Source organism: Vipera ursinii (genome assembly GCF_947247035.1).
Source record: "Vipera ursinii genome assembly, chromosome: 2".
NCBI lineage: Eukaryota > Metazoa > Chordata > Lepidosauria > Squamata > Viperidae > Vipera > Vipera ursinii.
The window spans coordinates 219,074,997-219,099,502 of record NC_139513.1 but is presented as its reverse complement, the minus strand read 5'-3'; the positions used below and the strand labels follow the sequence as shown (position 1 = coordinate 219,099,502).

Below are 24,506 nucleotides of genomic sequence, written 5' to 3'. Positions count from 1 at the left end.
GGGGGAACCTTTACCTTTACCTATATATATTTCATATATATTATATATATATTTCATATATATTATATATATATATATATATATATATATATATATATATATATATATATATATATATATATATTTCATTTAGTGGAGGCATCTTTGCTTTTCTAAAATTGTGTGAAGTACCCACTTGGTTTATACTATAGTTCTAATTGGTTTTTAATGTCAAAACGGCAGAGAATGATTCTGATTTTTCTGCAGCTAAGGTCAAAGGAGACTTAGAGAACCAAAGAAAAATTCCGCAGAGACTGCATGCTCAGCCAGAACTTAGATGACAAAAATAATAATGGCTCCACAGGTTGTCAAAACCCAAAATATTTAAGAGAAGGAGGAATTGGTTGGTTAGTTCTTAAGGGATAGAGAAATAATGTTTTATTGTGGTGAGGAAAAGTCACCCAAGATTAAATTCTGCTTTCTATAGTTCTATTTCATACAAATAAATGGTCTCGTTTTCTGCATCACATTAAATGACCCTTTAAATGGCTGACTTTTATGCACATTAAGGTAAGAAGCAAGCTGATAATGTTCTTCGGAATTATATGGAGTGATTTTTGCCTTACTTTTAAATGTAGGTTATTCTATTGGCAAAGTAGGTCAGTCTAGCTGCGTCACTTTTATTTGAAGCTAGCAATGGTTACATTTCTGACTGTGGCTTCAGAGCTTATATCAGTGCAGTTACTGTTCTGCGTTAAACCATTAAATTAAAAATACCATTTCTGTTTGGGGTGCATCTGAAAGATGAAGAAAGCGAAGATTAATAGATCCATGAAGATCAGTCCTGATGTGATCTAAGTGGAGGCTAAGAGTCAAAGAGGGCATGAATCAGTCTGAATTTGGGATTTAAGGGCCAACTGACTCTGTTTGAGCCATTCTGAGAAAGAACACTCAGTTCAACAACAGATTTGGCAATAGATGTATTGGCAAGGCCTGCTGTTGCTTTATTTTTTTTTTTTTTTGTCAGAATGGAATTAAAACAGCAGGGAGAAGAGAGCTTTTCAAATTTTAACTGGGTGTTTTTAAGGGTTTCAATGCGAGACAAGCCGAAATGTTCCTCCTGTCCTACATTTAAGGCAGACATTGCAGGGATGAGAAAGAGATTGTCCAGCAAAAAGCTGAACCAATGGCACAAGTATCTTAAACCCAAATGAAAACTTACAGAAACTTTAAAAAACCAGCTCAAGTTTCCCCTTTGCTTTTCTGCAAATTAAAGAATGATTAGTGATACTGTAAAGATGACTGCCTGCGTATTTCTCCCTTCTAAAATGATCTCTCTCTGTCAGACAGCCCATGGAGCTCTGGCATTTCCGGATTTTGAAAGGATGTTTTCCAGTAAAGCCAAGTGAGAATCACCTATTGAGTGGCTGATAATTCCCTAGTCTCTGCTGATAGCCAGGAAGAGCTCAGCAGCTTAATCAGATCTTAATGAGCACTACAGACTCACAAATTAGTAAACAAACCTTTCCCTCTAGCAACCTGATCTTTACAGATCTAAAAACAGAAGGGCTCCATCCATTCCTGCTTGGTTGAATAGTTAAATCAAAAAAAGAGAAGAGAACATAAAGGCTGGTCATGAAGAAGTGGCTGCTCTTGGTCTCTTGCTGCCATCACTCTCCCTGTCTCTGCCCTCCATCTGCCAGAGAACACAATAGGATAGAGTTGGAAGGGACCTTGGAGATCTTCTAGTCTAACCCCTGGCTCAAACAGGACACCCTATGCCATTCTGGACAAATGGCTGTCCAGTCTTTTCTAAAAAAAAAAAACTCCAGTGACAGAACAGCACAAGGTCTGAAGACAAGTTGTTCCACTGATTAATTGCTAACTGTCAGGAATTTTCTCCTTGTTTCTAGGTTGATTCTCTCCTTGATTAGTTTCCATCCATTGCTTCTTGTCCTGTCTTCAGGTGCTTTGGAGAATAGGTTGACCGACCCCTCTTCTTTGTGGCAGCCCCTCAGATATTGGGATACTGCTGTCATGTCACTCCTAGTCCTTCTTTTCATGGGAGTAGACATACCCAGTTTCTGCAACCATTCTTCATACGTTTTAGCTTCCAGTCCCCTAATCATCTTTGCTGCTTACTTTTCAGTTTGCTTTTACTCCAGCTGTGAGTGAATATCTTATGGGCACTTTTTGAAGTTAGACTTCATGTAGACCAGGGGTGTCAAACTCAATTTCATTGAGGGCCGCATCAGCATTGCAGTTGCCCTCAGGGGGCCGGGTGGGTATGGCCTGGGTGGGCGTGGCCTACTGGGTGGGCGTGGCTAGAGTGCGTATGGCCTACTGGGTGGGCATGGCCAGCTCTACATCGTTCGCATCAAGGGTGCCTATGGGGGCCTGGGCAGGAGTGGGACAGATCTGAGGGTCTCTGGCAGAAGGAGGGTCTCTGGGCCAGGGCCAAGGCAGTGGGGGCCATTCCCTCAGTGTTTCCAGGATAGCTTCGCGGGCCACATGAAACCACTTTGCAGGCCGGATCCGCCCCCCGGGCCTTGTGTTTGACATGTCTGATGTAGACCAAGGGTATCATGTGACTTTGGGGCTGTGGACTGCCCTCGTCTACTTTGGTGAAGTGTGATAGTTTTTGTTTCTCAATGTCCAATAAAGACTCATTCTCTGAATACTAATGAATTCTGCATTTAATGCTTCCTCTCCCAAAGAGTCTCTCTGTCTCTCTCTGTCTGTGTATGTGTGTGTATATTTCTCTCTCTCTCTCTCTCTCTCTCTCTCTCTCTCTCTCTCTCTCTCTCTCTCTCTCTCTCTCTCTCTGAAACAAGCATGCATTGTTTGGTTTCCCCTTTGGGATGTGAGCTCCAGTACAGTACCTTGAGACCATTAAATGTGACCAACCCACAGTAAACCCCGCAGTATTTTATTTTACAATGGACAAGTTATCTCTTAAGTGTGAGCCATAATGCTCCTTTGCAGAGCTATGGAAAATCTCAGAGTGATCTCTGTCAGAATTGTGAACAATTCAAAGTTCATTGCAGCTATTCTTCTCCATTGCTGGGACTCCAAAATTCTTCCCTCAGTAAATAATATTTTCTGTAACACATTATTTTTAACAGAGCTATTTCACTGTTTAATGAATAACCACAGGTCTTTGAGCTGATTTTGATCAGGGCTTTCCCCCCCCCCCAGTGCTTTTGCTTTCTTACCGTTAAAGTTTGCCTCTGAAAGGGAATAAACCAACCCGTGTTCTGCTCCAGTGAAAAATAAATTCCTGGGGTATGTAGCTGGCAAATCTGCTTTTCGGTAATTTTTATTGTCTCTTCGGTTGGCATTTTGCGCAAATTGCTTTCCAGCCATACTTCATTTACTCCCAAATGAAATTAGCTACAATTTAGTTACCCGCTTATGCAAAGCACCCAACTGTTTTGACCCTGGAGTTCTCTCATACTTTAAAGCACACGGATGAAACCAAACTGATTCGTTTTGGGTGTTTCCATTTCAGGGGGTGTGAACGGGGAGATGATCAGTGTGGGACAAAAATTTAACTCTGTTCACCAAAATATTGTCAACATTCGAGCTGAATATTGCACACTCGTTTTAGAATTTAAAAGGGGGAGAGGGAAGCAGAGCTATATCTTTACCACAGCTTTAAGATGTGCAGACTTCAAATCCCAGCATTCAGTACAAACACAGTGGGGCTTGGGATAATTGCTTCTGGATAGGCAAGGGTGTGGGAGGATGCACAAGTGGATGGAGAGGGTGCATGAGTGAATGGGGACGCAAAGCATTAATGCAGCCAGGCTTGGGAAGGGATGAAATGTGAGTGGCTAGGGCAGCGCAAGTGCAGAAGAGCTAGGGCAGGGAATACAGGTAAAGGAGACTTAACCAAGTGGCTTTAAAATTTCCTGCAGACTTCCCCATCGACTTGCTGGCAGGGAAAGCTGGCAGGGAAGTTGGTAAATTATGATCACATGACTGTGGGACACTTTGCAACCATTGTAAGTCTGATCCAAATGCCCAGTCCACAGTCATGTAACTTTGGGGGTGCTGGGATGGCCAGAACTTTGAGGACCTGGTCATAACCAACAGTTGTTCAGCACTTTCATAACTTCAAACAGTTGCTGAAGAAGTGGTCACTAACTGAATACTACCTGTACAGGTAGTCCTTGATTTAGGACCACAAGTGAGACCCAAATTTCCATTGCTAAGCAAGGCATTTGTTAAGTGAGTTTTACCCCATTTAATGACTTTTCTTTCCACGGTCGTTAAGTGAATCACTGCAGTGGTTAAATTAATAGCCCGGTTGTTAAGTGAATCTGGTTTCTCCTCTGACTTTGCTCGTCAGAAGGTCGCAAAGGGGGAATCACATGATCCCGGGACACTACAGTTGTCATAAATATGAGTCAGTTGCTAAGCATCTGAATTTTGATCATGTGAGGCCATGGGAGAATGCTGCAATGATAGTGTGAAAAATGATCATAAATCACTTTTTTCAGTGTTGTTGTAACTATGAATGGTCACTAAATGAACTGTTGTAAATCGAGGACTACCTGTATTTGGATGTCAGCACTGGTCCTCTCCATCCTGTATCTGTCCCATACCAAACTTGTGTGGAGCTGAAGAGAATTGGGGTGGAATACTGTTTGGTTCTTGGATCTCGACATTTCAGTCTAGACATATTTTGATTAGATTGAGTTGGATCACATTCAGTAATAAACCTGACAGCATGAACAGGCAGTGATAGAGAAATCCTTTTGCTTGTGATTAGACAGATCAGCAACAACAGCATCAGAGCACTTGTTATCTTCACAATCAGCAACCATGTTGCTGAAAAAAATTTGAAACACCTGACAAAATCCCAAAATCTCATCCAATCATTCTTGCATTAAAGTCTCCAAAATATTCTGCCAATTTATTTATTTTTTTAGGAGGGTGCCCTGGGCCCAAAATGTTGGTAACTGCTGATTTCCTTAAGCTGGAAATGTGTTCATTGACACCATCTGTTGAGAATGGGACTCTTCCTAGAAAGCTGAAAATAAAACATTATGGAATCTATTTCCTGATGGATAAGAACAAAAATCTTTTTGTCTCAGAATTTACTCAATGTAGAGAACTGCAGCCTGATTTTTTTTTGCCAACGTTTTGCCTTGATCTTGTTTGAACTTGTACTCTGATTCCAGTGAACACAACAAGTTTGCTGTGAATAGCTTACTATTGATTATTCATGCGTGACTGCTGTATGTTGACTTAGCACACGTTTTCCACTCACAGCTCCAGAGGAAGCAACAGTGCAGGGAATAAAAGATAGATCATTAACTTCCTTCGGTCTAGGGAAAAGTAGGTTATCAGTTCTGCGCTCTGCACACTGCCTTTTTATCATGTAAATAATATTCCACCCACATTATAGAAAATACACAGGGGAAATAGAACTGGAGAAAGTGATCCAGTTTGAATTTTGAAGCTAAATTGGCAAGCAGTCAGATATATTTATATATATATATGTCAGATATCAAAATCCTGTTCGGGACTACTTTGTAGGATTTATTTCTTGTCAACTAAAAAGCTTCTGCCCACTCTGAAGAAGCAGCTTTATTTAAACAGGTCTGCATATTGTTGCACCAATATGACAGAGCTGTTTGCATAATTGCAGGCCATTATCTTAGAATAGGGACCAGTACGGTGGGAAGGTAACAGCGTTCCTTGCACCTTTGGCATCTAGTCATGCCGGCCACATGACCATGGAGACATCCTCGGACAAAAGCTGGCTCTTCGGCTTTGAAACGGAGAAGAGCACTGGCCCCTAGAGTCGGAAACGACTAGCACGCATGTGCGGGAGAACCTTTACCTTTACCTTAGAATGAGGTTACACTATATTCAATGGAAATAGACCAACGGTCCCCAACCTTTGTGGCTTGATGGCCTGGCCGGTGGGGGGAGAGGGGAACTGGGCCTTGCAAGTGACATGCCAGCGTGTGCATGCATGCAGCCCTTGCAAAAGTGGTAGGCTGTTGCGAGTGTCAGGCCAGTGCACATGCGCATGGGTGCCCACCAGCCTGCTGCTCATGCAAGTGCATGTGCATGTGCATGTGCATACACTCTGGCCAGCCACTCATGTGCCCAATTCCAAATAGGCCACAGCCCAGTAGTGGGCCGTAGCCCAGGGGTTGGGGACCCCTAAAATAGAGCATCTTTCTAGGCCTGTATAAATGCAACCTGATAATCTAATGTTCTTTAACATAACTGGGATAGTTAATTAGTTAGTTAAAACATTTATATAGCCCCCTATCTTATATCAAACACTGGGTAGTTCCCAGATAGGGAATCCCAAGATACAATCTCATGTTAATGCTGGAAACCTTAGCCCAAATGAAATAGACTTTGCTTTGAGGCTGTAAATAAGATGATAAACCCTGAAAGCAATTAACCTAATCCTTCAAGGCTCCTTTCACATCTAATACTGGGACTCACCCCAACTGATTCTTTAAGATACCCCTTACAACCTGTAACCCAATCAGTTACTCTTTGATTCATCGTCCCTCACCATTTATTACACTGACTGACTGATGAGAGTTGGTGTTTGTAATACCTGAGAGTCAATGTAATACAGCGGAAACTGAGTTTCCATGCAGTCATGAAGCTCACTTTACAGTCTCAAGATCCTGTTAAGCCAAGGGGAGATATTCCCTACAGGCTGCCATGAGTTCCTGGGGATAAAAAGTAGTATATTCTTTGAGTTATACTCAAGACCTGGCTCAGAAACATGTCCATTGCCGGTTTACTTCCAAGTCCGATTGAAGGACTGGGTTATTACCTTTAAAGCCCCTTATGGCATGTGTCCAGGTTACCTGTCTTGCCCAATGAGATTGGCCCACCCCACTTACACCAGGAGAAGGGGCATGCTTCAGATCCCATCGTTCAAAGAAATCCAACCAGCAGGGTATAGGAAAAAAGCCTTTTCTGCCATGGCTCCTGGCCTCTGGAACCTACTCCCCCTCAAGTGAGATCTCTTGGGTTTCAGGAAGGGCCTTAAAACCTGACTCTGCCAATTATTCTGCAGCCCAAATGATGGTGTTCCATACCAAGGGTGGTTAGAAGATTAAAAGAAGACTCCACCTCCATTCAGTGTGTATTGGTTCTTTCCTTAGCTAATTTTTGTTAATTTTAATGTTAATATTTATTATTTTAATGTTTTATATTGTAATTCCCCCAGTCACTTCATACATTTGAGAGAGAGATTGATAGATAGATAATCTATCTATCTGATAGTAAGATAGACATAGACAGACAGACAGACAGACAGACAGACAGACAGACAGACAGACAGACAGACAGACAGACAGATAGATAGATAGATAGATAGATAGATAGATATGCAGTTTTTCAGTTAGCAGTATTGGGAAAAGTTTTCTACTGCATTTTTAGGGATTGCAATTGCCTGGCTGAGGAATTCTGTGAGTTGAAGTCCTCACGTCTTAAAGTTGCCAAGTTTGGAGACCCCTGATCTAGAGCATGGCAATTTTCTGGTTTCCAATTAATTCAACACTAGCCCTCCTGAGCTTCCAAGCGTAAACATGGTCAGGTAGGGCCTTCTGTCTGCTGTGGATCATGGAGAGATAAATGGTGGTGATGGTGGTGGTATTGAAGATGATCACCTGTAGAAAGTCCATCCCTAGTTTCGAATGAGCCACCTATAAGCTCTTATGCAACAACCTGCTTTGGCTCCCACTTCTACATATTTTGGATCAGAAGGATGTTCAGGAGAGTGTTTTAGACAGACATTTTCAAATTTAACATCTCCCAGCTGGAATTTTAGATTGAATCCAAAACTACTGAAGAATTTGGGACTGGTAAAACTTCCTCTCATCTTTTAATCCCAGAAGTTGGCAAGCTTTCCCAGCATTTAGACAAGGGATAGGATTGACTGTCTAGAACCAGGATAGAGCAAAATAGCCTTGTGCTCCTTTGTGCTTTCTATCACTTTGTTGCATAAACAATGTCATAAGCCAAAGTAAGCACAATATATGATTTTCTTTTCCCTTTTCAAAAACAGTACAAGCCTTAGAAAATCAGTCTGATTCTCTACTGCTCTCTAGTGCCAGTAGTAAAAAAATACATGCTCAATTAATTGATTCCAAGCTTTCCTTTCCTGTTGTTGAATATACTCTTAAAATAGCTGTTTATCCCCCAGGTATACTACATATCTATCTCCTGTCACCTACTGGAAGATCAAAACTTCTGCCTGCGTCGAAATGCATGTAAGCAAAAGGGAGGAGGAAAAGCTAATAGGCATATCATAAAGAGCAAAAAAAAAATCAATTACAAGCCACTAGCTGCTGCAAGACTGCAAGATTCTCCTATCGTTCTACAGATCCTGAGATTGTTGAGCGGATAATAATGATCATGGAGCTACAAGCTCTGCTTATTGCTGGAAGCAAGAGAGGGAACTTAAAATCTGCACACGCTTATTCTGACAGTTCCCGATGGCTCTTGTTTTGTAACTAGGTCTCTAGGTTTTGACTCAGCCCTTACTTGTAGCCCATGCTCTCTCTCCCTCAAAGGGGTTTCAATGGATTCCAGACATTCAGGAAGGAAATCAACTAGCCCAAATCAAGGCCTGGACTTAAGTCTGTGTAAGTTCTGTTGCTTTGAGGCTTCTAATCTTTCACGTCATGAGAGGTAATCAAATCTCGCAAGCTGAGCACCAGAGTCACATGGGCAGAGAGGAAGTGACAATCGATAGGCAACGCTTGGGATGTGGGGGATATTTGGCAAGATTTGGGATCTAAAAAGATACACCAGATCTATATCAGGGTTTACCAATCAGTTCAGTCATGTCTTATACAAATGCCGCCTGTAGGAAACTGCAGTAGTGACTTTGCCCGTCATGCCTCCAACCTTTGACTTTATGGGTAGAGAAGGCTCTGAAGACCCCCAAAATAAAATTCATAGTAAAAATTGCAGGAGACCCTTCCTGGGTTTATACATTCAGTGTAGCATACTTAAGACTGCTCGACACACCAAAAACAGAAAGATTAGCGTGTACAAACTTGTGTTGAAAGAAAAATCCTCAGGGTCCAGTCCAAGCCGGAAATAAACAAACATGGGGATTGCTTTAGAAATAAGGTTGTAGTTTATTGAAGGAGAGCCAGACAGAAAAATGGCTCTGGAAAAAGAAGAGAGTGAGTACATGTAGTAGGGAGTGGGTTTTATACCCTCTTAGGCTTTTGTTTGGAGTTGTTTCCTGTTCCTGTTTGAGGCTTTGTATTTCCTGTGTCATGTACTTTGATCTGAGTCTCTGTGTGTGCCCCTTTGGCATCTGTGGGTTAATCCTATTATGTCCTGTCCTAGAGTTTGGGTGGGGTGTGTAGATTTTAGGTGTCTTTGTCTTCCTAAGCTTCTAGCTGGAGGGCTCCAACCTTCCTGAATGGATTATTACATCTGCATTTCTACAGGGCTGGTTTCTGCTTAGGGGAGGAAGACTTGTGGCTATTAAGAAAAACTGGGCATGCTTTTCTGCCTCTTTAAGATCCTTTGAAGAAATATAATATTCTGCCCTTTTCATATTTCCTCTTCTATGGGGGGCAGGGGGGTGACTTCCCACACTTGCGTGTCCAAGATCTTTCCCTTAATTTCCAGAACTGGGGGAAAAAATAGATACCCATGTGAGTAATCCTCGACTTATGACCACAATTGGGAGCAAATCAGAATTTCCATTGCTAAGCAAAGTGGCTAAGCGAGTCACACTCGATTTTATGAGCTTCTTTTTTTTGGCCACAGTTGTTGAGTGAATCGCTGCAGTTAAGTGAATCAGGCAGTCATTAAGTGAATCCAGCTTTTCTAATTGACCTTGCTGGATGGAAGCTGGCTAGGAAGGTCACAAATGGTGATCACCTGACCCTGGGATGCTGCAACTGTGGTAAATACAGTACATGCTGGTTGCTGTATGACCTTAGGGACCCTGTGGTGGTCCTAAGGGCAAGAATTTGTCATAGGTTCCCCCCCCCCTTTTTTTCAGTGCTATTCTTAACTTTGAGCAGTTGCTAAATGAATGGTTGTAAGCCAACCTGTACTGTGTTAATCAGTGTGAGGAAGGACAAATAGCATGTTTATTTAGACCAGGGGTCCTCAAACTTGGCCAGTTTAAGACTTGTGGACTTCAACTCCCAGCAGGGGAAGAACACCTGGGATCAGCACAGAGATCTTCAGTCATTTACTTCTTCCTTGTAGAGCAGGGGTCTTCAAACTTGGCCCTTTTATGACTTGTGGACTTCAACTCCCAGAATTCCTCAGCCAGGCTGGCTAAGGAATTCTGGGAGTTGAAGTCCACAAGTCTTAAAGTGGCCAAGTTTGAAGACCCCTGATTTAGACAGTCACATGAACTCAACAAAATCCTTCATTTTATAAATTACAGCACTGTTTAGCACATAGATTTCTGAATGTGTACCTCCCGTATGGGTAGTCTTATAAAGTCTACTGTTCTTTTTCAATATGAATGCTAATTGTGATGATTGAACAAGATTTGTTCCTCCTAACTAGTGCTTAAATCTACCATGGTATGCAACTCTAATGTCTATTCACTTATATCTATCTCTTGTGCTAATTACTAGCTAGCCAGCACATGTGAAAGATGATACGTTTGAAAAACAAATCTGAAATATTAAGTTCAACAATAACACTATCATCATGGAGTACATTCACATAGATGGCTAAAGATATTGCAGTTTCTAATCGGAATGCCATTTTTGAAAGTGCAGATTCAGCTAAGATTCAGATGAGCTTGCAGTGTATAGTACTGCAAGCTTATTTTATATCAAACTGAGAAATCAATATCTATGTAACCTCCCCTTACAAGCCTATTTAGCAAATCTGTACTGCTTGCTTTCGTCTAAGCCTGTGAAAATGTTATCAGTTCGGTAAGTTAAACAAGATGAGAAAGGAGCATTTTTACAGGAAAACAATAGAATTTCTTGTATACTTGTTTAGATTGACACTCAGATTTGTTTTAGTTAATAAGTTGGACTCCTAATTAATAAATGTTAACTGTGAGACTGAATGCAGTTCCATGGAGCTTGAGAACAACCAGTCAAAGGACATTGTGCAGCAATTCTGATTTTCCCTGGTTAATTTTCTGTTTGTTAAAAAAAAAAGATGGCTACCATATGAGGTTTATAATGGAAAATTGAATTTTGCTTCAATGCCTCTAAAACTTCAGTATGAGTTATCTCAAAGGCAACTGCACTGTTTTTTCCTTGAGGAAGAAGAAGATATTTCGTTTCTTATCCAAGAAGCTTTCAGTTCTCTGATGAACTGATGACGTATGTTGGATGAGAAGTGAAATGTCTTCTTCAAGGAAAAAAAAGCCAGTCTAGATGCCTTTTGGGAAAAGCGCCTTTGAGACAACCATGACTGAGAATCTCCATAGACACTCAGTGTTGCATAGTAGAAGTCACCAGTAGTACTCTAAGTGTACAGTGCTGTTACTGTAATCACCTCTTTAAAGGAGCAGCTGAAGATATACATTGCAACACAACTACTGTAGTGTGAGAATCCCCAGAAAGGCAGCTACCATTTTATACACAAGTGTTGACAGTTTGGGGTTTGTGATATGGTTTGAAGAACAGCAGATGAGGTTTTCCCTTAAAATACAAAGAATGTAAATTACAAATTAGAACCACACAGAATTTTGAACCGAGACTATTTTTAGATAGATTTAAAAGTAGAAATCTCTTGGGAATACTCAAGTTGTATCATTTAAGCAGCAGAAGAATTGGTATAAACTCGCTTGATTTCTAGGGCTTCCACACAAGTTTGGTAATTTAATTGTCCAAACCGTCTAATTCTGTGATTCGTGTTTGCCAACACAGAGGATTTTAAGTGCCAGATGCTCCAGTGTCCTAACTGTTGGCTAATTGTTTTCTAATTGCTCCTATTTGGTGAAGGCTCAGCTTCAGCATTTACATCATCTGATTGCAGCTCCAGGAACTGCAGCAAGGTCTGATAGGCAAAAGCTGCAGGTTTTTGCCTGTGATGACCAAGTTAGAAATAAACAAGAAATTTCCCACTGGCAGATGAACACGGTAAATAAGGTTGAGTTGTGTACTAGTAGTTAATGGACTACTACTATCTTGCAAATAAAATCCGCTTGTACTTTATTTTTGCTTGGTGATTCAGAGATTTGGAGCAGTTTCTAATGTTTATAAAGATCACTAAAAATATTCATGGCTTGGAAATACTGCTCAAGAGATTTATGAGAGCTGTGGAAAAGTGTCATTATCTGCTTTACATTCATAAAGGGAACTGTAATATTTGAAAGTCGCTCATCATGCAGAACAAATCCAATTCTTTGGAACCTCCCTTTCCAGGGGTGTCAAACTGCCGGCCTGCAGGTTGGTTGCATCATACGGAGGCCGCACCCACCCCAGCTCCAGCAGTGCAAAAAAAGTCATGATATGTTGCGACACATCATGTGATGTGGTGAGTTTGGCACCTGTGCTCTAGACAGAGATCTGTCCATCATGGAGTTCAGGAAAATACTGAAAACCTACCTGTTCTGCCTAGCTGTGATGACCCAGGGCACAGCACAGAGGCAATGCAGTCAGCTGGCAATTCAAACCGCCCTTTAATTGCTCCAAATTTTCCCCAAATGCTCCCACATTTCTGGCAAGCCTCCAAACAAAGGAACACACACACACCTTCGGCCACTTCTGGCTGCAAGTAGTTTCACATACAGTCTGATTAGAAGAGGAATTTACTCAAGGCCATGGAGATAACAAGGAATGACACACACATCATAAGCCTAACGAGTCTGTGTGAATACAAGCTTGAAGAGAAGCCAAAATACAGTCCGAGGTCTTTGAACATTGAAGCAAGGTTGTCAGTAAGTCCAATGGTCAGTTTCCGGGTTTCCAAGCAGAAGACCCAGAACAAGAGATCGGCAACAACATACAAAACTCCAAGGAATCAGCGTTTGTTCTGACCAATGCCTCTCCCCACAGTATCTCAAGTGTCAGTCTCCAGGTGTGCCTTGTGGAGAGGGGCAGGCCACTCTCCCCCCCCCAGTAGTTGAGCCTGCCTATGTTGTTCCCTCCTTCTCTCCACTCTCTGTGCTCTAGGATCAGGAGGGGGTGGCCCTTGCTCATCGCCTGACCTCTGTCTCTCCTGTTCATCCTGTCCCAATCCTGAAGGGCCCTGGCCTGCCTCGGCCTGCTCTTCCCCACATTCCTCTGAAGTCACAGACACTCTCCATCGACCTCCATAGGGTCTCGTTCCAGCTTATTTTCCTCCACAGATTCAGGCTCCAACGGAGGCATGACACTAGCACAGGGAAAGAGGTGTGCTGAAACTGAAGGCAGGATCTGCAGGTGTGTGGCAGGTGTTATTTTCCAGGTTTTATCTTTTGGAGTGCTCCCCTGCCCCAAGATAATGCTTTTCTTCTGTCGTTTTTAAAAATTCCACTTTAATCCAATTATTTCAAGAATCATAGCGTGCTGGCTGATGTTTATACATTTGCCTTTCCCAAAGGGCAGAAATTAGTTACCAAATACTCCCAAACGTCTCTATCAATAGCTCCAGCAGGGATGGGAAATAAGAAGCTTGTTCTCTCAAATTCAGGGCATCCAGGCTACAGCAAAGCTAGGAAACAGCTACAGTTAAGAAGTTAATTCAATCTTTGCACAGTCACACAATAAATGGGGATGATTTTTTTTTACTATACGAAAACCACATGGACCTCCTCATATCACTGAAATTAAAACTGATCCCACACCAATTAACGCTGAAATTAATGCTTGGCTGCCACAGGTGAACTGGTTTTTAGTGACTTCCCGATATGGCAATGCTATCTTCAAAAGAGAGCATTTGTAGCTCAAGGCTGAACTGTGAAATCCTTGATGCTCCCTGAACCCGGTGCTTTTCTTGGGCGTCTACAGTAGATTAACACTAACCAGCCCAACAATTAAGAAGGAAAAAATATTCCAAAGAACCACAAGTGCTCTCACCAACACTGATGGGGCAAGCCACTGTCACAAGCCCCACTTCATCCTAGCACTGATGATGCTAACTTGGTAATGAAACATCTGCAAGAAAACCATCAAGTTTAGAGAGCGCCAAAGAGCTCACAATGTTCAGGTATTTATGGCATGAAATAACATTTTTTTCTAGCTTTCTCTTGTATTGTGCATGGATCTGGAGGATAAAAAGCCTGAGGTGCCAGGAAGTAATTCATTGCATTGGCTTTCGGTCAAATTAAGTTAGCTGTGATATCCACATATCTTGGAAGGTCTCTGGGTGAATAAAATCAAATGTTTTGGACTTAAGTTCTTAGGAAGCAGTTTGTTCAAAAAACCAGTGTGATGTTATAGTTAAGCCACTGGACCTGGAGCAGGAGATCCAGATTCTACTCCACTTCAGCCATAAATGCTCGTTTGTGGCAGTACCTCATAAGCTGGTCATGGTGAAAAGTTGTAATATAAATCTCATAATGAAATGAAATCATACCCAATTGACAGAAAGTCTAGACATAAAAAAACATGGCTGTGTTAACCTTTATTTGTTTGCCACAAATAACTTCACATTTATCAAGCTAATACTGCATTCAGAGAAAATTTATTAAAAAATAACAAAATATCTGTACACTACATCTGTTACAAATATAGAGGTGGTTTTTAAGTGGTTGCACATATGTATCACATGCTCTACACCAGGGGTGTTCAATCTTGGCAATTTTAAGACTGGTGGACTTCAGTCTCAAAATTCCCTAGCCAGCATAGCTGGCTGGGAAATTCTAAGAAATGAAATCTCTAAGTCTTAAATTTGCCAAGATTAGACACCCTGCTCTACACTGTTAATGCATACAGGACTCGAATCCAACACAGATTGCCAGTAATTGTAGATGATGGAAGCTTTTTCTCTCTACATCTGAATGTCAACTAATGATATCAAGAATTCCTGTTGAACCAAACAGCACTGAATTACTACCACTCTAAGACACTGTACGAGAATAGCTGTGTTAGCCTTTAGTAGCCCAAAATCAAAAGGTGCCTGATAGAACCTATTCAGACCAATACATTTCATGAAAAGGCATAAGATTTTGTGAATTATTGGTCCCTTCATCAACAGCTGTACCATCAGGTGCTTATGCCTTTTTATAAATGCGCTGAGTCTGAAAAGGTGCTCATAAAACCCTCCTGAATTTATAAAGATGTTATAGTCCTCAACTTACAAATATTTAGTGGTTAGGATTACAAGGGCACGTGCGATTGGTCATTGCGCATAACCATTGCAGTGTCCCCATGGTCATGTGATCAAAATTTGGGTGCTCGGCAACCGGCACGTGTGTACAAAAGTTGACGCATTCCAGGGTCAGGTGATTGTCATTTGTGACCTTCCCAGATGGCAAAGTCAATGGGGGAAGCTGGATTTGCTTAATGCAAAGGGTCTTCAAACTTGGCCCTTTTATGACTTGTGGACTTCAACTCTCAGAATTCCTGGCTGAGGAACTCTGGGAATTGAAGTCCACAAGTCACAAAAGGGCCAAGTTTGAAGACCCCTGGCTTAATGACTCCGTGATTCACTTAACAATTGCGGTGATTCGCTTAACTGTGGCAAAAAGGTTGTAAAATAGAGCACAATTCACTTAGCAACCACCTTGCTTTGCAATGGAAACTTTGGTCCCAATCGTCCTTATAAGTACCTGTACTGGTATCTCTCATGGTTTTTCTAAATCAGGTTTGCTTAGTTTGAAATTGGTTCTTAACATTCATTCAGCAGCAATTATGGAATAGTTAACACCTTGTATCAGAGGTCTTCAAACTTGGCCCTTTTATGACTTGTGGACTTCAACTCCCAGAATTCCTCAGCCAGCTTGGCTGGCTGAGGAATTCTGGGAGTTGAAGTCCACAAGTCTTAAAGTGGCCAAGGTTGGGGGCCCCTGCCTTATATGGTTTCTTGATGTTTTCTACACAGAAGACTGGGCCTCATGAAAGGGAGAGGGACATTTTTCTTCATAAGACGAATGGAAGCAAGAATTTAAGTACTCTGCAAAATGCTATCCTGTTTTATGTAGATTACTTGTAGCCTCATTTGAGTGTGTGTATGTTTGTTTTGGCTTGGGGGAAAAAATCAATATTTGTTGGGTGATTTCCCTTCACGCTCCGATGTACTGTATAGACCTTTGCAAGAACTAGAGAACAACACCACAAAACATACTCCAAAATATAAGCTGTAATGCAACTTTTTTCAGGTACTTGAACACAGGACTGTGTAAACAAAGTCTGTTTCATTTAGGAGTTTTAAAAAGCAAACTGTGCTCAGAAATAGGTTGCTGTCTCAGCACTCGTTTGGTATGTTTAAATGAGCTATCATACTTAGTAGTAGGAGATCCTGTACTTAACAGGTAGTTTGGGCTGGATGATCTTGAAGGCCCATCCAATCCTTACATTCTGTAATTCTACCATCCTCTTATAAATTGGTTTTTAAATTCATTTTCCTTTAACATCCCAGGGGTAGTCTTTGGGTATTTCTAATATGCAGATCCCAGGGATATAGACTTAAAATAAACACAACCAAAATAAAAAAAGCTAAATATAAATACATTTACACCACAACATGCTAACTTGGAATAATAACTGGAAAAGGGGACCTTCTGATACATTGTCCCAATTAATATTAGTAGGTCTTTTAATGAGGTATTCATTCTCATATAAATAAAGAAAAAATAGAGTAGTTATGAGGAACAACATTTTCCAGAATTTCAGTAATTAGCACATAAAAGCAGCAGGCACAGACAGAATGTAGCCAATCAAATTCTTAAAAAACAAAACCCCACCCTCTAACCAGGGGTGTCAAACTGGTGGCCTGCAGTCCGGATGCATCACGTGCAGGCCATGCCCACCCCGCTCCACAAAGGCAAAAAACATTGCGATATGTCACGATACGTCACTTGACTCGATCTAGTTTGACACCCGTGCTTTTAACTAAACTAAAAATAAATTCCCCTGGAGGCCTTTCTAGGTTTCTCTATTCCTAACTGGTGGCAGTAGTTAATGTTTTGAGTTGCATTTTTAAAATCCTGATGAACTATTGAGAATTTACAAACTGCCATATAGGCCGCCCTATTTTGTGACCACAACAGAGACCTGTGACTTGGTCATTAAGTGAAGTGGTCGCTAAGCGAAACAGAAACTGTGCTTATATTTTGTCTTTCCTTTGCTGCTCTACAGACCTGCAAAGGTTGTAAATGCAAGGATTGGTCGAAAAGTTACTTTTTCATCATTGCTATAACTGTAAATGATCAAGGCAGTTGCTAAATGAGGAGTAATTGTAAGATTATGAGGCAAGGATAGACCAGAGTACATTTCTCTAATGGCCCTAACTTAACCAAATACCATTAATATGGAATCAGTGGTTGTTACTAGGAACAAAAAGAAGTTAACAAGGTGAATGCTCTGTGTGTGTGTGTGTGTGTGTGTGTGTGTGTGTGTGTACGCGTGTGCGTGTGTGAAATGAAGTTAAACCAATTAGAGGGCATATTGCTTATGTCAGGGGTGTCAAACTTGCAACATTACATGACATCGCAACGTATCACAACTTTTTTTCTATTACCAGCAATGGGGTGGGCACAGTTTTGGCATGACACATCCGGCCTTTAGGCCAGCAGTTTGACACCCCTGGCTTATGTGCTTTAAAAAACACAAAAATCCTTTTTATTGTAATTCACTACTGACATTTAGCATTGTGATCTTATGGGCTCCAGTCGAACACAAGAAATTCACTGGGTGGTCTGTGGCCCAAAGAAACCTGGCTTATGACTTTAGGATAAAACAGAAAACAAGCTCCTCAAAAGTCAGCTCAAAGCATCACCCAACTCTAGAGATCTTAACTGCAGGAAAATATTAAAGACAGTTTTTGTCTTCTGCAGTAACACAATCTTCAAAGTCTGGGAAGAAGGATGTCGGATCTACGTCTTTGTTTGGTGTGTTAGAACTGCTTGAGGCCACTTATTACTAACCTGTTATGCAAGCATCCGTATGAAAAGCTACCAAATATTCTAAGTTAAATATCATAATGTTTTAATTAGGTGATTTAAAATCAGTAGGTCAAGCTTTCACTTTCTTTTTGTTGCCACCAAAGAACAAAGCATTGGAAATATTAAATGTATTTTAAAGAAGCCAGAATTTGGAACTGATTTTTTCATTAATAATTCTTGGGTCATTTGTGAAAATAAGATACATTGCGGTGACAAAAAGCTATTTCATCTCAACTGTGAAAAGTTTGCTTATCAATGCTGATGACCCCACAAAGAAAGAAGAGAAAATATACTGAATTCCGGGGGACTCTGCAACAGTTAGGTATTACTATCAGATATGTCCTGTCTCCTGAAAAAAGAACATGAAGATCAATTCAGTTTAATTATTCTAGGAAAGATCAGGAAATCTTTTACTCTCTTTTTTTTTAAAAAAAAGTGTTTCTCTTAAGCACTATTATTCCAGAAAACAGTTTGTCTCAGAGGTCATGTTGGGCACGGGGACATTAATAAAATTTAATCAAATGAATATATGAGAGTTTTAAGTTAACCCTGGATAACCAATAGCCAATGTTTTGTGTCTTCCAGAAATTCCAGAATTCCGCATTATAAATTACTCAACAATCATACAATGTGCCCTTCCAGGTTACCACACCATACATTTCCCCCTTTCCATTCCCCTTTTTCCTACTCTGATTTTATTATTGCCACTTTCAAATCCTACAGAAGCCAGTCTCTGTAATCCAACAATATGTCTACACATGGATCAAAATAAAGACCATTCGTTATTTTTCACTCTTGATTAAAAACAGCCTGGCAACAAACAAATAAACTCCCATCTCATCTTTGGGGACAGGGCTTAAGAGAGAACAGTCAAAGTCACAGTTCCTTTTGTTCTTTTTAGAAGAGCGACAGCTTCTTCGTGGGTGACTCCTTCCAAGCTCTGCCCATTGACTGCAAGGATCTGATCCCCTCTTTTAAGGCGCCCGTCTTCTGCTGCTGCCCCCTACAATGTTTTTTTTAAAAAAACAGATTTTATTTTACAGAATACATATAGGGTGTCCAACTGAGGCCACAGGCTGCATCATAATGTCTTTTCTTTGGTTTTGGCTTTGCATTTGGACTGACCCCAAACCAATATAATTCATATACCATGGGAATTTTTGATAAAATGGGTTTCTTAACAATGGGCTGCTTTTTTGCATGAGGACAAAATCAAGAAGTATTCAATTCTTACAACTTGGGATCTTGGTCACCTCAAATATTTCTTCATTAGAGTCCTCTTGCATTAAATAATGAGTCGTAGTAGAGAGAACTGTAGGACATTATCTTACAGTTACTTTAATGCAAATGTTTTTATTTGCGGGCTTTGAGACAAATTCTGTTTAATAAAAAAATCAAGGTCACTACTCTATCATCCATCTATCTATCTATCTATCTATCTATCTATCTATCTATCTATCTATCTATCTATCTATCTATCTATCTATCTATCTGTTCTCTGAGCTTGTGGGTTGGTTTCCGAACATTTTGTTACCAGGGTAGTGTATGTATGTGTGTATATATGTGTGTGTGTGTATATATATGTAAATCCACACCCATGTGCTAAACTGCGACTACTTTCGATAGGATGGATGGATGAATGGATATAAATAGATAGATAGATAGATAGATAGATAGATAGATAGATAGATAGATAGATAGATAGATAGATAGATGATATAGATATAGGTGCTGGTGATGACCTATAAAGCCCTTAATGGCTTGGGTCCGGGTTATCTGAGGGAACACCTGCTGCCGGCATCAAGCTCCCTTCGTCCCGTGCGCTCCCACAGGGAGGGCCTTCTCAGGATACCGCCGGTTAAGGAATGCCGGCGGGTTATTCCCAGGGGAAGAGCATTCTCTGTGGGCACGCCTGCCCTTTGGAATGATTTACCTGCGGAACTCCGGACCGCCCCCGATCTGTGTTCATTTCGCCGGGACCTGAAAACCTGGCTTTTCGATCTATCTGGCCTGGACTGAAGGGGTTTTAGCTTTTTAAACATTGTTTTAATTGTTGGGCTTAATTAATTTAATTTATTTTAATTTATATTATCTTTTATATTGTATTTTATGCTGCCCTGTAAACCGCCCTGAGTCCTTCGGGAATAGGGCGGTATAGAAATTTAATTAAATAAATTTAATTAAATAAATAAATATAGATAGTAAGATAGATGATAGATAGATAAAAGTAATTCCAGTTTAGCATGCTATGAGATGAAAAGGGTTGAAAACCTCTATTCTAGATGGTTTTGACTGTATAATACTTTGCTTTCGGTCACACCAATCCCAGATAGTATCTTAGATTATCTATATAGATGCTAAGGATCAACACAGACTTGATGGTGGCACAGAATCAATCTTTTAGAGAAGACAGAAAGGACCATGTCAAAGTCTGGATTGTTTGGATTGAAAACATAATATCTAGTTAGTAAATGAATTTGGTGTCAAGCTCTTACTTTTCCAAATACTGTCTTAACATAAATGGGTAGATCTCCGTGAGGACTTCCGTATCCACCTACAATGCTAAAGCCCAAGCCATCCGGCCCTCGATCCAGAGTGATGGTTTTGTACTGGGGTGGCCTGTAACACACAAAAAAAAGGTGTCTCACTGTTTACCTTAGCAATAAATCCTTTAAACATGCTTGTCTAATATACATCTGTGTACACACACACACACACACACACACACACACACACACACACACACCAGTAAATAACCTTTAACAAAGATGTCTTCATCCTGCAATGAACTGGTTTGGGCTGACAATTCTTTTTTTCTGTTCCACTATTATTTATTACCAGTGTTCTGTATTAAACCCTTTCAGTGGCATATTTTTGTTATCTTCACAGAAAGAATGGAGCCTCAAAGCGCTTCCCTAATTATAAAAATCTTGACATACAAGCTTGCAATAGACTGCTGCAAATTTTAAGTAGAACTGATACTCAATTTAGGTACATTTTCTTACTGTGGATTTGGCAGTTAAGTTGGAAAAATCCGGATTAACCACTATTAAAGTTGATAAACTCACCCCAAATCATCCTGAAAGATGCTGCTTGAAGTTAGACCTGAAAATGTTAGATTAGATGTTGGTGGATCCTGCTGTTGGCTAGTTATGACACTGACATCTCCACCAGCTACAACCTGCAAATTAGTGTTAAACATAAACAAACAAGTATACAGATTATTATATGGAAGACAGACACAGCCCTACAAAACAAAAACAAAAATTGGCCTGAATTTTTATATTCTTTAAAATGTTTTAAAGGCATAGAGCTATAATCAAGCTTCATTAAGAGGCATAACTATACCTACAAAGCAACTGTTTGTTTAGTTTTCTTCTGCTCCTGTATGTGTTTAGCTTGTCTTCATTTCTCAAATAATATACATAGCCAGCTACTGAGCTCACTCACTCATTTCCACATGCTATGCATCCTGTCCTCAAGTTTAAACTAAGCCACATGTTTTATTGCTACGTATTGCAAGCTTATTTGATTTTAATATCTGTTCAGTTTCACTTCTTTATTTTTTTCTCTTAGCCCACTTTTTGGTTGAAATTAGGTAATAATTGCTTTGTGCATGTTACAACGATCATTCAACTAGTGCTCTGCTTAGCTCTTTTAGTTGCACAAAGAATAATTTCTTTCTGAACATGAAGAGAAATTCAGAGAACGCTGCATATTTGATCTGAATGGAGGAAATTGGGTTCCACAGCAAGCTCATTTCTCAATTATAGAGGTAGTCATCAACCTATGACCGAAATGGAACCTACCCGTTATGATTACAAATGGTGATGGCTATTAAATGAGATGGGCCCTGCTTAATGACCCCCCCCCCCGTCCTGCTTTCCCCAATATGGCCATTAAATGAATGTGTGGTTTGTTCAATCGAGCACGGGTACCTCAAGTGTGGGGGAGGCCCCGGGAGACTTAGGGCAGGTCCAGATCTGCCTGTACTGGGCTTCCCTAGGCCTTCCCCAATCCTCTCAGGCACACACACCCTGATCCACTCCCTTCCCCTCAGGTTCTCTACAGGCTTCAGAACTTGTAGGCCCAGGATGTGAAGAAGGCCTGGCCCACAAGCTTGGGTGACTGAATAACTGCAAGGAACTGATGGGATCGGTCAGGGAAAACTGATTTTGGGGGTGGGGGAGAGTGTCAGCTGCTGCTGCATTTTTTACAAGGGTGAACAACCGTGTAGGCACTGCAGCAGCCATAAGTGTGAAACCAGGTCATAAGTAGCTTTGGGGAGGGGGAGGGTCTTTCATAAGTGAAGGACTACATGTAAATCCCTAGGCCTCCATAAATACACGTGGCATATAGACAGCCGCTATTATTATGTCTAGTTGCAAATAGAACCTAGTCCCTAAAGAAACACATTCCTGCTTATAACCGTTTTTTTAAACACCTAAATATAGCAATGATGTCCAGAATGCTAGATTTATGATATAAATGCCCAAGACAGGCTGCTAGTATGATAACATTAGCCATATGCCTGGTTTCCAAATAAAGATGTTTTGGGACATATATTTTTTTTACTGCAGCTGATCACACATGAAGAATCAGCTAACAGATGTTTGCACAGCAGTGGGCTGGACAGACGCTTGCCTATTTAAAGCAAGTTTACCTGTGTGATGATGTAAAATATCTGGCGCTTCAACTTAAGCTCTAAATGTACCTTAAAAGAACATGCTGATTGCAGATTCTTGTTTAGCTTTTAAAAAGTACTATAAATATAGATGTAGAAAGTAAAAATGACCTTGATGAAAATATATGTGAACTATTGCCTGGGTACAATAGTTCTGAAGCATATAACAATGAGATATGGTTATAGAAGAGAAATGATAAGCCACACAAACTTGGTTGATTTATGGCAGATTTAGTGACATTTTCTGAAGGAGACCTTAAATTAAAAACAAGGGAAGAATTGGAAAAGGATGGTTTTATGTCAATGGTTTGCCTATGTTGGGGTATTAAAAAGATTTAAGTTTGAACAAGAATAATTTTAGTTTTACAAAAGAGAGAACTGAATTTGAACTGAATTTGTGTTCTAAGGGGGAGCATGTCATTGTCAAGAAGTGTAAAATGAATATACAAGAAGACTTTGCGATTAAGTAGGCCAAATATTTGGGATACAGTAATGCTACCGCAGTGGGAACACGTGGAGTAAGAGATTGCAATTTACTTTGAACTATAATTTGAAAGACAATTTCTGTAATATAATGTATCACTGATATTTAACACCTGATAAAATTTTCAATACGGGCCAAACGTATTGTCAACCGTCCCATTTGGCACTTTCAATGAAAGAAAGTCCCAGCTCTTTAGAGCAGGGCTTTTCAACCTTTTCACCCATTGTACCACTTTTAGGATATGGCAACATCCGAGTACCACCAGTCACCTAGCAAGGTGTCAAGAACTTGATGAGCAAAAAAAAAAAAAAGGAAAAAGGTGATGAAGTATAGGTAGTCCTCGACTTACAACAGTTCGCTTAGTGACTGTTCGAAGTTACAATGGCACTGAGAAAAGTGGCCCCCAAGCCACAGCCGAGCAAGACACCTGCCTGCCTGCCCGGTGGCGCTCTTCTTCCTGTCCAAGGTTTTCATTTTTGTGAGCATTTCTGTTGAGGATTGGCAGCAGGAGTGGGGTGGCGGGTGTTTGGTTTTTATCCCTCCCTCCCCAACCCCCGTGTGCTGGGTGGTTGCAGCAGGTTTTGGTCACTTCACATGACCCTGGGACACTGTGACTGTCATAAATATGAATCAGTTGCCAAGCATCTGAATGTAAATCACAAGACCCTGGAGATGCTGCAACATTCCAGCTGATCGGCGCTTCTTCTGGGCTCTGAAGTGCCAGGATCAGCGCCGAGCTTCAGCTGGAGCCTGGCGCTTCTGCTGAGCCCTGACAGCCCTGCAACTCCAGCCATCTCTTGCTCAGGCTTGTGCGGTGCTGCCACCGGTTCAGCTCATTTCCCTCCCCCGCTACCACTTTTCTAGGATGGTCGCGTACCACCTGCCAGGTGCCAATTTACCACAGGTGGTACCCGTACCACTGGTTGAAAAGCCCTGCTCTAGATTGATCAAGAGTGCAGCTTTACTGAAAAATCTATCTAGGCGCGGCAGAAGCAAAGTCAGTTCTGGGATTCTTCCCCTCTGGGCCACCCACAGTTCGTAAATCACCGAGTTCAGTTCTTTTGCTTTGGGAAAAAACTGTCTGCCCTGGTCAAACATTCTTCATGAATCAGCCTTGTTAGATAACGTTTCTCCAGCAACAGAAGGTTCACTTGCATTACATAGCCACCCCCCCCACACCCATCTTCGAAATTCACCTCCCTCCTCCCGTCACTGTTTGGCAAAGCTGCCAGCAAAGTCGAGTCAGGTTTGACACGTACATTGGAAATGTAATTTCCAATGAAGGCATTTTATATCACCTTAGATGGGCACACAAGAAAGCTAAG

The 24,506-nt window shown here is 40.9% G+C and overlaps 1 protein-coding gene across 1 annotated transcript in view; it reads right to left on the bottom strand.

The window, feature by feature from the left end:
- Nucleotides 1-14,576: 14,576 nt before the first annotated feature.
- The window catches only part of MPDZ (multiple PDZ domain crumbs cell polarity complex component), a gene marked incomplete at its 5' end in the record, with an annotated part of 144,346 nt that continues 134,416 nt past the window's right edge, over nt 14,577-24,506 (bottom strand). The window contains 3 exons of the mRNA XM_083351159.1: nt 14,577-19,016; nt 20,509-20,632; nt 21,082-21,194. Of these exons, the coding sequence (XP_083207285.1) occupies nt 18,870-19,016; nt 20,509-20,632; nt 21,082-21,194 (384 nt within the window). The 3' untranslated portion in view covers nt 14,577-18,869. The remainder of the gene's footprint in view (nt 19,017-20,508; nt 20,633-21,081; nt 21,195-24,506) is intronic.